We start from the raw sequence: 14,091 nt of genomic DNA, 5'->3' as shown, positions 1-14,091 counted from the left end.
AGGGAAGTTAGTGATGTACTTAGGGGTGGGGTTTGGGGTAGTTAGAGTGTTGTTTATGCCTGATTCAAACCTTTTAGGCCTTATCCTGACGGATTTAGGACTTATTCCGATTCAGACGGTACTAATACCATTAGGTATTAGTCCTATTTTAGCCTTATTCCGAATTGTGTTTTATTCGTACGTTAGTGTTGTTCTAACTCGGTCTTACGGCTGGAGTCCAGCTAAAGTTTTAAGGCGTTTTCATTTTAATAACAAACATATTGAATGTGATAATTTTTAAGCAATGTACTTAAAGGCATAACGCAAATCTAGTAGTTCCTATATAGAAGGGTTGAGAACAATATAAAGTAACTATTTTAAAATAAATACGGTCCGATAAAGGATACCACGAATTGTCAATCATAGGTCACACATGATTGCGTTTGCAACGACACTGGAAGAAGGTTGGTGATAAGCTCGCTTTGTTTGATCGCGGAGTAGAATCTCTTAACCTTTCTTGGTTGAAATAGACTTAATTAATTATGTAGTTCTAAAACAGTTAAAAAATGGTAAGACGTTTTAATATTGTAGAGATGTTTTTTTTTGTTTTGTTGTATTAAATTAGTTTTTTGGTAAAATGCCTGTGATTGACTGTTTCTATGAAAATTTCCATCTTTAGATCGCTTTTGTGGGTTAGCACTTGACATATTGTTACATTGTCTTAAAACTGTACTTTTTATACGTTTTTTTAGCTAGCAACAGTAGCGCACAAATGGACATTATAAATTTAAAGCACAACATTAGGCCTTTAACTGGCGCTGGTCTAGAATCCTACCACAACGAAACACCATTTGGGTTAGGGTGCGGGTTAGCGTTTGGGTTACGGTGGGTCAAGTATTATTATTAAACAAAGAATATAATAATACTTGACCCACCCACACCCGAACGCTAACCCGCACCCAAACTCAAATTTTGTGCGTTGATTTTAGAACTGTGGTAGGATTCTAGACCAGCGCCCTTTAACTTCAAAATTCTTTTTAAGTTGAACACAGTCATAAAACTGAGTTAAATTGTGGTAAAAAATGTTTTTACTTAACATGTGAGATTTACAAACTCCAAAATTATTTTATTTTAAAATTATGTAAAACAAAACAATATTTTAGAATTTAAATGAATCTTGTGCTTGGCTCCAGTCAGTCTGCATTTCATGGCACTTTACGCAGCAATTTTGGGTGTGCTATCATTGTTTAATGCACACTTGAGTTTTTTGAATCTTACCATTACTAGGGATGTTCAAAGTAGAATAATAAGTTTCAAATCTAGAATAACGAATGCAGAATAGCGAATCCTAGTATATTTTTATTAAATTATTTAACCTCGATTTTGTTTGGGGATTGGTATGAATCTTAATATACCCTACAGGGCCCACAATCACAGCAATAAATCGCCCAAACAATTTTCTAATATGGGTACATTATAATAAAAAGAATATCCCATATGTTTAACATTCTTAACAACTGTCATTTAAATCAGTTGTGTAAACTGTAATATGTCAACTGTCCAAGTCGCCAAAACTTAAATTTTTGCCAATACTGAGTAGAATGCAACACTGCACACAGAACTTTTTAGCAATTCGGTCCTGTTTTTTAAAGCATTTTTGGGTCTTAGTGCTTCTTTTTTGACTAACATGATCTGTTATGCAGTCAAATAATGTCCTGCAAAGAATACAAAGTTACTATTTACATAACGAATACTTGACAATTACGCTGTGCATAACTGCATAATCTCACTGAATATTGGCTTAAAGTTGATCTTAAGTAACCCTATAGCGCATTTTGTTGACAGCCAGAACGTTCAACAATATGTAATGTTACTTTTGCAACTTAACGCATTTAGGAAAATTGCGAACTCCGCACCTGGCATTGCACGTTAGTTGCTCGCCCAAGACACTTAATTATTAGAAGAAGGTTATCGCAAGACGCAAAGTAATTGGTCGCCCGAAAAATCGATGACACTGCACTACCAGGTTACGTTTAAAGCAAGCACCATCGGCAGGCCAACTTACCACGCACTCCAATTACCCGAAATAAACGGCAGAATTGAGACCGATATTCTACTTTAAACATCCCTTAGAACCATTACTCAACCTTTTTTTACGAAATATAAGCGTGCTATAAACTTATTCAATAGTGCAAACAAATTAATATGGTATACTTTTCATACTAGGTGGAACAAGACCGAAATTAAAATAATGTCAAATTCTTAAAATCACCGAATTGATGCCGATTCCATAGCCTCTTACCTAACTTAATCTCCAATAATGTCAAAACAGTAAAAAAAAACGTTTATGCCAGACTAGTGTGTGCTAAAATCGCTGAGCTTAAAGCACATACCCTTTCCCTACAATTTTAGAAGTTATTACAGGAATTCCGATATAGTTTTATGGTTATTTGAGTTATTCCAATTTTAATATCGTATTCCGTCATATATATTATTGCAAATTTTGTCTTTCTATAAAACTGAAAAGATAATGCATAATCAATTTTTGTGTTTTTCCATTTTTACTATGCAAACCAAAGTATTATAAAATAACAAATATTTTGGCAGGTTGCTTTAGGTTGTAGTATGAGCAGCCGATCTTATTTTCCTGAAACTTTTAAAGACAACAAAAAGTCCACCCAACAGCCACCATACGTTCAGTCCAAGCCCAGTAATTTAATTTCCCTATCGGCTGCTACGCAATATGCGCCCAGGCCCAACGCATCAAGCATGAAAGTCAGCCGTAAGTCGCAACAGTAAAAAAAAATACTTTCTCTTAACTCGGCCATAGTTATTATTTATATATACATTTATTAATTCAATATATAGAAAATAGTGGAGAGACTTTATGTAATATTTATATATATATAAATATATCAGTTTTGTTTTTCCATTCTTGGTTTCCTATTTTTTTCAAAATTAACTTTTTTTCATACATTACTTTTAACAACTTCAATAATGAAAAGTAACCTGGTACCCAATTAAATGCTCGACACAGTAAAAAGGCTGATCTGACTTTCATAAATAATTTATTTGTAATTGACAACGTAATTCTTTAACAGGGTTGAAAACTGCTTTTCATTTTCTGCAAATGTTTAAATTGTTTCTACTGACATTTTTGTAAGGCCCTATTTATTAATATTTGTAAACTTAAATAACAACAATTTTTGTATTATAGGTGATAAAGAGAGTAAGGTTACCACTGTCGTTGCCACCCCAGGCCACGGGCCCGACCAGCCCCAAGAAGTATCTTATACTGACACAAGAATCATCGGTAAAACAATAATTTTATTCATGTTTCAAAATTTATTTGTTTGTCGCGTTAATTTTAAATAAACTTGTTTTTTTTATAAAAAATAAAGAAAGAAATAATTTTATGTTACTCTTTTTTATTAAAATCTAAACACTAACATCATTTGGTGAAATTTTTCCTTTATACCAATATGCTTGTTTTGTTCAGGTAATGGTTCATTTGGTGTTGTGTACCAAGCAAAGTTGTGTGAGACTCATGAGATAGTTGCCATTAAGAAGGTTCTACAGGACAAACGCTTTAAGGTTTAGAAATGGGGCATTTTGTTATTTTAAGCTGTTTTATAATTTAAGCCTAAACTCTATATATATCTTTGTTTTAAGTATTACCTTTATGTAATTATATTGTTAAGTCTTAGTGTGATATTTAAACTGTGTTATGTCTGTTTGGATTGCACATAATTAAGACAATTACTGTTTATACAAGTTTGGTTGCCCTTAAACACAACAGTAGTGTGTATTTACTAGGGTAAATGTTTGCTGTATCAAATAACATATTTTCCTTGACAAGTAAGCAGTTCATAAGAATAAAATACTTAAGTTGTAATATCTGTTTACTGTGAGTTGTTATTTACAATTGCACAATTTTCATCTTAATTTATGTTTTGTATCACTGTATATTAGCCCCATACAACATTATACCAAGGCCTACTTAAACGCATATAGATTTTTGTTACAAATTTTATTTAAATTACAATTTTTTGTCACACATTTTACTGGCTGTGTTGAACATGGATTTGACATTTTTTCCCTTCACAGAATCGGGAACTTCAAATCATGAGAAAGTTGGATCACTGCAACATTGTCAAGCTGCGTTACTTCTTTTACTCAAGTGGTGACAAGGTGACATGTCTTTGCTGCTGTTTTCTTTTCACTCTCATATTTACTGAATTCCGATAACATCTCTCTTGACTCATGCAAAACTTTGTTTGCCTTGCAGAAAGATGAAATCTACCTGAACTTAGTGCTGGACTTTGTGCCAGAAACAGTGTACAGAGTTGCACGGCACTACAGCAAGTCCAAACAGACTATTCCAATTCTTTATGTAAAGGTGGGTCTTTAGAAGCATTGCTTTTTTTATCTTACTAATTTGTAAACAATTAACCACTGCTTCCAAAGAGTCATTGTAGTCTTATTAAAGGTATAAATCCACAGAGTATTTCACAAAATGACTGACACAGTATAAAGACATTCTTGCTATTTCGAATATAGTAGAAATGAGTAAATTAAGCAAATTTCGGAAAATATTTTTTTACAATTTTCTTAGTGTTCATCAATTTCCGCACTGTAAATCTAATTTCTATGTTGTCATAAGAATATGTTTTTCAAATCTAGTTGTTTCCTAACAACTAAGTTAATGCAATTTGTAGACTTGTCTATATAAAGCTTTGTATGTAATGGTATTACTTAAACGTTACCCTTTTTTCAGTTGTACATGTATCAACTGTTCCGTAGCCTTGCCTACATTCACTCCCAAGGCACTTGCCATCGAGATATCAAACCACAGAACCTCCTTTTGGACCCAGAGACCGCTGTCCTCAAATTGTGCGACTTTGGCAGGTCTGTTGTCTTTTTGACACTGTACGACTTAGAAATTTATGAAACAGTTAAATGGCAGCACAGGTTGATAAAATTGAGCAAGGAAGTTATTGAAACACTTCAACTGCGATAATGTGTTAGGGAATAATGACTTAATAAAAATATCACCGTTATACTTGTTGATCGCAAGTCGCAAGAATCCAAAAGGAGCAGGGGAAAGAAGCGCTCTATCTTGAGTGATACATGTTGCGATACTCTTAACAAAAATGAATATCTTTCTGCCACAGAAAGGTGGAGCAATATGCGGGTGTCATAAGCAAGTGTCATGAAAATTCTCAAATGTTCCTGGAGATTTCCCCTTTTGAACAGTCACTGGAAATGAAATTTTCATTTCCCACCCTGTAGCTCCACATGTGCAACATTTATGCATAAGTAAAAGCGTTATGCCTTTTGAAAAATATATTTTTGCTTTATTTAGTACTCTGACAAAGATATTACTTACGTGTAGCATTACTATTTGGACTATGAATATACTGTTGCTGCCATGCCACAAACCAAATGGTTGAAACGCTGGTACTTTTAACAAAATTTGCTGAACAATTTTACAATTACTATTTGGTTACATTTTAACGGCATTTTTGCATAAACACAAGATAATACAAGGCTGGCTAGCAAATTTACATGGACATGTTAAATTGTAATATGCAATAGTGATGAAGAGCCCACAGCATGATGGATTGTTTCATTTTGTTTGACACACAAAAAATTGAAGTAGATTTAACAAATTATCATGCTCATTGCAGTTGTAAGTGATTTGCTTTCCTGCTACTCCTTAACCAGGCTTATTAATTTATAGTTATTACAAAGGTCCTGGACAAAGTGATAAAGATTCACAACAATAACAGTTCGTGCTTTAAAAAATAACTTTGAAAGTGCGTCTTTTAAATCGTTCTTCAGAAGATTTAAAATAATTTGCTCAAAAAACACAAAACCCGTTCCCTATAACTGCATGTAGCAACAAACAAGCAAATAATGCTCTGATTAAAATAGGTAAAAACAGAAGGGCAAAGCCTTTGTATGTTGCGGGTAAGTTTTTAAACCACTTTAATTAGTTTTGATATTTCATTTTTACATTACAAAATCTCTTAGCAAAGTAATTTTACCTTCAGTGTGTTATGGGATTGGTAAAGAATAAAAAGTCAACTGTTTTTGTAGATTTTTTTTAAGTAGATCCGGTACTTTCCCAGAGCAACTTGCATTGGCAAGTAGGCGAGTTCAAAATCCTAACCCTGCATTTTTACTCTTTAGGTTATTTTTAAATATTGGACTGTTCTTTTTTGTATATTGGAATGTCCTTAACATAAATTTGCTGCCGTCTAGATGCCAACTTTTATTTTTAACAGGATACCCAAATGTTTTGGCTAAATATTCCGTCACATTAACCCGCCGAAATGGTGATTTTATATGGAGTGAATAAATACATATAACTTTTAATATTCAATACTTAAACAGGTGACCAACCATATACGTTTTCACCAGCTGTAAAACTTGTTGGCAAACATCATTAATATTAAGAGGCAAAAATATATTCGATAAAAAAGCTTTTGCGTGGTAGTTATAGGCTGCTACACATAAAATCAATATGTAAATTGAACGACACAAAAAATACAGTATGGCTTCTGATGGCTGATGAATGTATTAGAGTGGTGTTTTTTAGTCAAAATGTCTCGCCAATCATGGGAGTTACTTAATAAAAAAGTTTAAGAAGAATCATGGGAGATGCTTGATAAAAAGTTTAAAGATTCTGTTGTAATTTACGCTGAAATAAAATCTAATCATATGCATCAAGATAAATATAAAGTACTTTACAAAAGATGTGTCTTTGTATTAAGGGTTGCTAGGCACGCCCACTATCTGCGAGGAGCACCCCAAACTTAGAGCAACCATGCACTTTTAGTTAAAAAAATTAATTGTTTGTTGTAGGATTTGACAGTGTAATTGAATTTTAAAATGTCTTCTGTATTTGTGCAATTTTTCAGTGCAAAGCAATTGGTTAGAGGGGAACCAAATGTCTCCTACATTTGCTCACGATACTACAGGGCACCAGAACTCATTTTTGGGGCAACGGATTATACCTCAAGCATAGGTATGTTACAAAGTTTATATTTTTCAGTTACTTTTTGTCTTCTAGATACTTTCTTTAAAGATTATAAACTATTTTGATGTTTTAATGTAACCATTTCTACTATTTTTAAAAATATTGATTTTACATACTGTGGATCAATATAATCAAAATGTTCTAAAGTTACAATACTATCTGCTCTTTATTAATATTCATCCTAAGATGTGTATTAGTATAAAACAGATTTAATAACTTGTCAGTTGTTTGTGTATAGTGTACAGTATAGATTTATTTGCGCATCCTAGTTTAATTTTTTTGATTTGCATTTTTAACTGCTTGCTTTTTTAATATTTGTGGCAGGCTTATTGTAGGTTCTTAAACCTTAACCTGTTAGCACAGCAATAAATAATGGCACAGCAATAATATTTTATCGCTGTGTAAACCAACCTTTTAACACCATACATAGCTAACCCTTGATACATGTTGTTATATCTGTAACACAGTATTGATTTCTTGCAGATATCTGGTCAGCTGGTTGTGTCCTGGCAGAACTTTTGCTTGGCCAGCCAATATTTCCTGGAGACAGTGGCGTGGACCAACTTGTGGAAATTATTAAGGTCAGCCCTTTATGGTCAAAAACTCACTAAGTTTGTTTTAGGAATTGCTAAAACTTAATAATGTTTTTTAAAGCCATTTTTGTTAGTTTACATATATTACCTATATGTGTTAAGTTTTGCCTAATCCTACAATTTTACCAAAACCTTAACCCAATATGTGATTGAAAGTGTAACAATGTTTTGATGCAGGTTCTTGGCACCCCAACCAGAGACCAGATACGAGAAATGAATCCCAATTATACAGAGTTCAAGTTCCCACAAATCAAAGCTCATCCATGGGCTAAGGTGAATATTCTGTTCTTTATCAGTTTTAGGCGCACGCTATTCGTCATGTTTTCAGTTGTTATGTTATTTATTTTCAATTTTTTGTTATATTTTTTCTCTTGCTAGTGACTGAAGTCAATTGTGAGCTTTCACATATTTTACTTGCCTGAGAATGACACTCTGTCATTTAGGCCTGGTAATTGCTTAATAGCTCCAGGGCAAGATTTGTTACAGACATATGTGCACGTTGAACTAGGCTGAAGAATTGCCTTTCCCAATATATTTCAAATGAGTTGTCCACTTTACCATGTGTTAATTCTCTATTAGGACATAATTTGTCCAGAAATTAAAATCATTGTTTTCAGGAAGCTATTTATTCCATTATTAAGTCAATATCTGTTTTGGTGCTAAACCTGATGAACAGATGTGACATTTTGTAATATGACATAAGATATTGTTGCTTGAGTCATATCCAAATACATTTATTCATAAATTCAAAACATGTTTTGTTTAAAATGAAGTAAAAGAACATCATTTTAAACAGAATTATAATATTACCAATTCAATACTTAAAGTACTAGATTTTGGAGATAATTTTCTCACATATCAATTTAAGGAATAGCGGTACAATATATAAAGGTACTTGCTGAAGAGTCTTTTTTCACATTTGTTAGACACAACATTGTTGGTCAATAATGTTTTTTTAATCCTGAATTTGATTAAGGTTTAAGTGCAAATAACCAGTTTTGTTTTAAGATATGAATTAAAAGGCGGAAACAATTTGAATATAGCTGCAAAAAGATTTTAAATCAATTGTGCATATTATTTGGTTAAATCTAATTCCTAGTTATATTATAACCACAGTGAAGTTTTGACTTTTGGCAACTGACATGTCACCGAATACTCATTGTAGAGTCTAAATCAGGTTGTTCACAAGTTTTCAATTGCTGTCTAAATTTGAATATATATTGTTGATGCTGTCGCATCAATTTTATACACAACTAAAATTAATATCCATTACTAACAACCGTACAATCTATTATTGTCACAAAACCATTTTCAATGGGCATTGTGTTTGTGGCACCTTCCTTACAGTAGTAGCATAAAAATAAAATGAATTGCAAGAGGTGTCAGTTAGACGAGCTAAAGACATATTTTTATTAGGTAATTCAAGCTACTTTTATGTGGAGTCAATAACTCACCTTCGCATTTTTACACAGTGCATAATGCAGTTCACCAATTAAAATAAAAGCTGCACACCAATACGCATTAAGGATGAAATTTTCTTGGTTGAATCTTGACACTTTAAATTAACATTTTACTACTCCACACAAACAAAATTTATCTACTTGGAAGGAAAATCTTAAATAAATCCTAAATAATGGGGCAAACTGTTTTTTTATTTGGTCAAACATGCTAAATTTTTTGAACAGCATTGCCAAAAGTGGTAAAAAGCTGTTTATATATGATGTATATCAGTGGCTCTCAACACCAGTCCGCGTCAACTTTTCTGCCAGGCCGCCAAATGAATTAGACTTTTATATTTCAATTGCAACATAATGCTGCAAATGTTGTGCCCAACTGTTTAAAAGTAGACTACAACTCGTCTCTTAAAGACCAGTTGTATATGAAAACCTAAATAGATCCACGTAGTAAAAAAACTTGGTCCCCACTTCCAGGTGTTTCGACCCAGGACTCCACCTGAGGCAATCTTGCTCTGCAGTCGGCTTCTTGAGTATTCCCCGGAGAGCCGCATCTCACCGCTTGATTCATGTGCACACAGTTTCTTCGATGAGCTACGCTCCCCTGGCACGAGGCTTCCAGGGGGCCGACAGTTGCCCCCGCTCTTCAACTTCACTGATAAAGGTGGGAGTTAATCTTTTTATACAAAAAGCCCCCTCAAAAAACGTTTCTTTTCGGTCGGCTGTAATGACAGAACCCAGATTACTTTTGCACTGTTTTTTTTTACAAACAAGCAAACCAGTGTTGTATAAATCATTTTCTCCCATCGGTTTTGTAACTTATTCTTTTTTGAAACTTTTTTTTGATTTTGTTTATGTCCATAGCGATAACCAAACGAACGTGATTCTTTCTTCTGCAGAACTTTCGAGCAAGTCGAACCTCTACAACATTCTCGTTCCTCAGCACTTGCGCACGCCCCCTACCGGATCGACTGGTGAGTAACATGTTTTTTTTATAGATGGCATAACGGTAGGCCCTTAAAAACGTACCCTTTTGAATCTAGGTTTAAATGAAACATTTCTTAGCTAAGTAACAAATAGTGCGTAGACCGATTGTGTTTAAATCTTTCAATCCATATTTTTGCCAATAATATAAACTTACAAGTTACAACCATGAAAGGTACGAGAAACAATCAAACCAAATACTGCAATGATTGCGTCCAAGTTCACAGAATGTTTTTTCCTGTTCTTGGCATTAAAACGCATCAACTAGATAAATTTTTAGCCTGGAATTTTTGGTAGTAAATATAGTGTATATTGAAGAAAAGGACACTGTATTTAAACCGGCCTTTGTATAGTCCGGTTTGTTTTTTAATAAGCGCGAAAGGTAACACATGTATCTTCCAGTTGGACTGGTCTCTGTCCGATTTTGTCATTTTCGCAAGAATATCATGCGTCAGTGACAACACCATATCTGTCGGAAATTTTTATTCGGCCAAGCAATACAACCGCAGTTACTATTATTTTTACTTCAGGCGATTTCAACATGGGCAACTCAGCGGAAAACAACGGCGGCACCTCGGCCGGCGTAGCAACGACCCAAGCCTAAAATAAGTCCCGTATATATCTATGTTCGTCGGGGAATGCCCCGGCTCTAAACAAACCAAGACTGGGCCCAAAACAAACTCTCTCAATGTGTCATTGTGATACTACTTTAATCTTTTAAAATCAAACCATAACTTTGTGTCAGTATTTCAAACGAAGCAACCGTTTAAAGAAAAAACAACTAACCAAGGTTTTATTCCTGTTTTAGAAATGTTTTTATCCTTTTTCTTGTTATTCTGAGCTTTGTGTCATGTAACGCTTAACCGTAACTTTTGAGCAGCTACGCGCTACCGTTTGACCTAGTCCTTCTCGCCTTGGTCTGTGTCTAAACTTTTACCAGTTTTAGGCCATTTTTACGATCGCCAGTGAGTTCTGCGATTATGCGCAGAAATATTTGAAACAAAATTTAAAGTTTTTAGAAGTTTTACCGTTCTTTTCTTTTTCTAGTTAATATAAACTCTGAAAAAGTATGCGTTTAAAAATCGATTGCGATTTAAGCGACACTGATTTTCTTCTTTTTTCCAAGTTGATCGTTCTTATTAAAATACGAAAACCCCTTATCCCTATATCTATTGCATGTAAAAGTGCGTATTCTCTGTGTTTAACGTAGCTATCGTCTTAACAATTCAACCTGCTGCATGATTTAAGCAGAGAAACTTAAAAAAAAGGTTCGACGGCCCATTTGTCTTTTCGGATTACTGTTTTTTACGTTCACTCAAGTCGTTGTATATTTTGTGGTGTAAATTATCTGTTTAAAAGCTTTCCACACGCGTCGGCTGATTTACCTTATTACCATTATTATAAGATGCTGACCATTTGATATTTGTTAGCTCTATGTCAACCGTCGCCTTAAAAGCAATTAAGGTATAGTCAGGAAAGTCGTGTTGCAGTGAAATAAAACAAGATGCCGACAGGTTGATACAGTGATATTATATATACTGTACATAAAATGATTCCTAAACATGAGAGTTAGTTCAGTGCAGGCGGTTTTGATACTATTTGCAGAAACCCCTAACTAACCAAACTGGAAAGAGTAAATAGGTTGACCTGCGCATGAAGTTTTTTCATATTTGTGTTACATTTCGTAATTACTGCCATCCGTAAAATGTAGCCGAGGTATTGGCAAAGGATTTCGTGCCGTTATTGCAATATATATGAGTTAACGAAACTGATTTCAACGATCCGGTATTTGTGTGTTATCGCGCGTTCCTACAGACTCCATTCAGCCGTTTGTCTTGATCGTTACGCGATTTCATAATTCCATTGTAATATATATATATGAGGCTAAATCTTATTTAATTTTAGTCATAGCCAGTCGCCCAAATATGGCTTATTGGTTGTTCTTACGCTGAGCCGCATAGCACATAATTGCAATTGGTAAAACAAAACCCCACGCCACATATATAAATTTAAACAAGTGCATTTGGTGAACGCAAAAACCGTATTCTTCCCAAAACTTTATAACGATAGCAATCAACATCTGTCAATAAAACAAAAATCAATAATATACTGTACCTTACAAAGCATCCAACTCCAACAAAAACTGTACAACGTCAAGGAAAATCAGTGGGTACAATAATTTTATAAGAATTTTCTTGTGGGAATCAGCCAATCATTTAACAAACCCACTAAGTTAATTACATTGTAACACTCATAACACGATAATGATCACAAACGGCCTATGGAGCCAGACTGCATAGTCACAGACAAAAGAGACGCAAGTTCCTGGAGTATAGGCGCACGTCTCGTTTTAGCCATGACAATCCTCAATTTTTGTAAGGCTTTGTCCTTTGAGCGCGGGCTAAACGGGCAACTTTAAGAACCATGTTTACTGACGTCACGCTATTGTTTATTTGTGTTGCATCATGTCTGAATACCCAAGAAACCCTGTATCCGCTAACTGCTGAAAAATGTCCCGATTCCAACCTCCAAAAATATGCTCTTGGTAACTATAAGTATTACAGGCAAATTGTTAACACTGCCAAGGCCAGGCGCGGATCTAGGATTTCAGTTTGGGGAGGGCCGTGCATTTTTTTCAGATATGACGTCACAAAAGTATACCATTGCGTGACGTCATAATTCAGGTAAAAATAACATCGGATGGCCGAATAAACCAACTCCTGCAAAATAACGCGAAAAACAGAATTTTTGAAAGCACGAAAAAGTAATAAGGTTAGCCTCTACAGTGGGCCGGTTTCCTAGTTTGACCCGGTATGAAGAATATCGCTGAAAGACGCTACCATGTCTATTGTCTACACATCTTGCTTTTTCCCGAAAAGGCGAGAGCAAACTCACATGCCACCGAAAAAGCGCCGAGGCCACGTCGCAATAACACCATAGCGTTGTCTGCTGCGGTCAGCTGTGGTTCTTTTATGACACTTCTCTCAATTTTTAAGTTACTGTAGTTGGTTTTTGCCAAATAAGGTTGCTGAAATGAGCAAAACTCTATATTCAAATCCTTACACAAGGGTCGGCAACCTTTGTGTAGTAGTCGCGGGCCAAAACCAAACTCAGAAAGGTCTCTGCGGGCCGCACAACATATGTTAAATGATATTTTGTGTTATTACAACTTTATAACAATTGTGAATGAGGTGGGCCTCGGGATTTTTTTGCACTTTAAAAACGTGTTTATAATTACTTTTAAGGAGGTAGTAAAGTCTTGGCGCAAATTCGCTTTAAAATTCGGGGCCACACGTCGTCATCCCCCAACTACTATTAAAAAGTGTAATAAAACTACTTTGAGAAAACGCGATAAATTTTATAGTTAATCTATTTTAGTGTTTGTTAACCATTTGGGGCACACATGGCGAGCGTAGCGAGCGCGATTTTTTTGGTATGCCGGTATTTCTTTTAAATTTCTTGTTTTTGTTACATTAAAAAAAATGGTTAAAAAATATTTGTCGATTATGTTTGAATACGTTTTCCGTTTGTCCGCGACGCACTTGGCAGCTTTCCACGGCGCAACAGTGAAGAAGCGCTGATCTAGTTCAAAAAGAGCATCAAAACGTAAACACACTGGATGTATAAAGATCATTAGCGCGAAGCGCGAAAATTTTACGCATTTACACACTTAAAATAGTCAAAAAGTATTTAAAATGGACTCGTGTCTAATTTGATTTGCACTAACAACACAAAAGCTTTTAATTGTACTTGGATTTAAGTTAGTTATTAAAAAGTCGAGGTCAGCGTACGGTCACTTAAGCCGTCGCTGCAAATCTGAAAAACGCCGCTTCGCGCGAGTGCGCGAAACGAATTTTACAATTTTTTTGAAATATTCATTATATGGCGCCATAAGCTCGTACACCACTACAAAACTTAAAAATATGTCTTATTTTGGCGAAAATAGGCCATACTACCTAGGGAACCGCGAAAATAAGCTGCCTATTAAGTAAAAAAATGTACATATTTTTTAGTTTGGGGGGGGCCATGGCCATGA

The 14,091-nt window shown here is 34.6% G+C and overlaps 1 protein-coding gene across 1 annotated transcript; it reads left to right on the top strand.

The window, feature by feature from the left end:
- Positions 1 to 2,590: 2,590 nt before the first annotated feature.
- LOC146136132 (glycogen synthase kinase-3 beta-like) lies at positions 2,591 to 11,418 on the top strand. The gene is made up of 12 exons (XM_083394960.1): positions 2,591 to 2,761; positions 3,197 to 3,292; positions 3,479 to 3,573; positions 4,087 to 4,170; positions 4,268 to 4,378; positions 4,757 to 4,887; positions 6,906 to 7,012; positions 7,508 to 7,605; positions 7,795 to 7,890; positions 9,549 to 9,735; positions 9,971 to 10,045; positions 10,586 to 11,418. Exons 1-12 carry the CDS (start codon positions 2,605 to 2,607, stop codon positions 10,657 to 10,659), a joined length of 1,311 nt encoding a protein of 436 aa, XP_083251086.1. The 5' UTR covers positions 2,591 to 2,604; the 3' UTR covers positions 10,660 to 11,418.
- Positions 11,419 to 14,091: the final 2,673 nt, after the last annotated feature.

Source organism: Ascidiella aspersa, chromosome 8 (genome assembly GCF_963924565.1).
Source record: "Ascidiella aspersa chromosome 8, kaAscAspe10.2, whole genome shotgun sequence".
Taxonomy (NCBI): domain Eukaryota; kingdom Metazoa; phylum Chordata; class Ascidiacea; order Phlebobranchia; family Ascidiidae; genus Ascidiella; species Ascidiella aspersa.
Note: the sequence above shows the minus strand (reverse complement) of the source record. Positions and strands in the feature narration are given on the sequence as shown.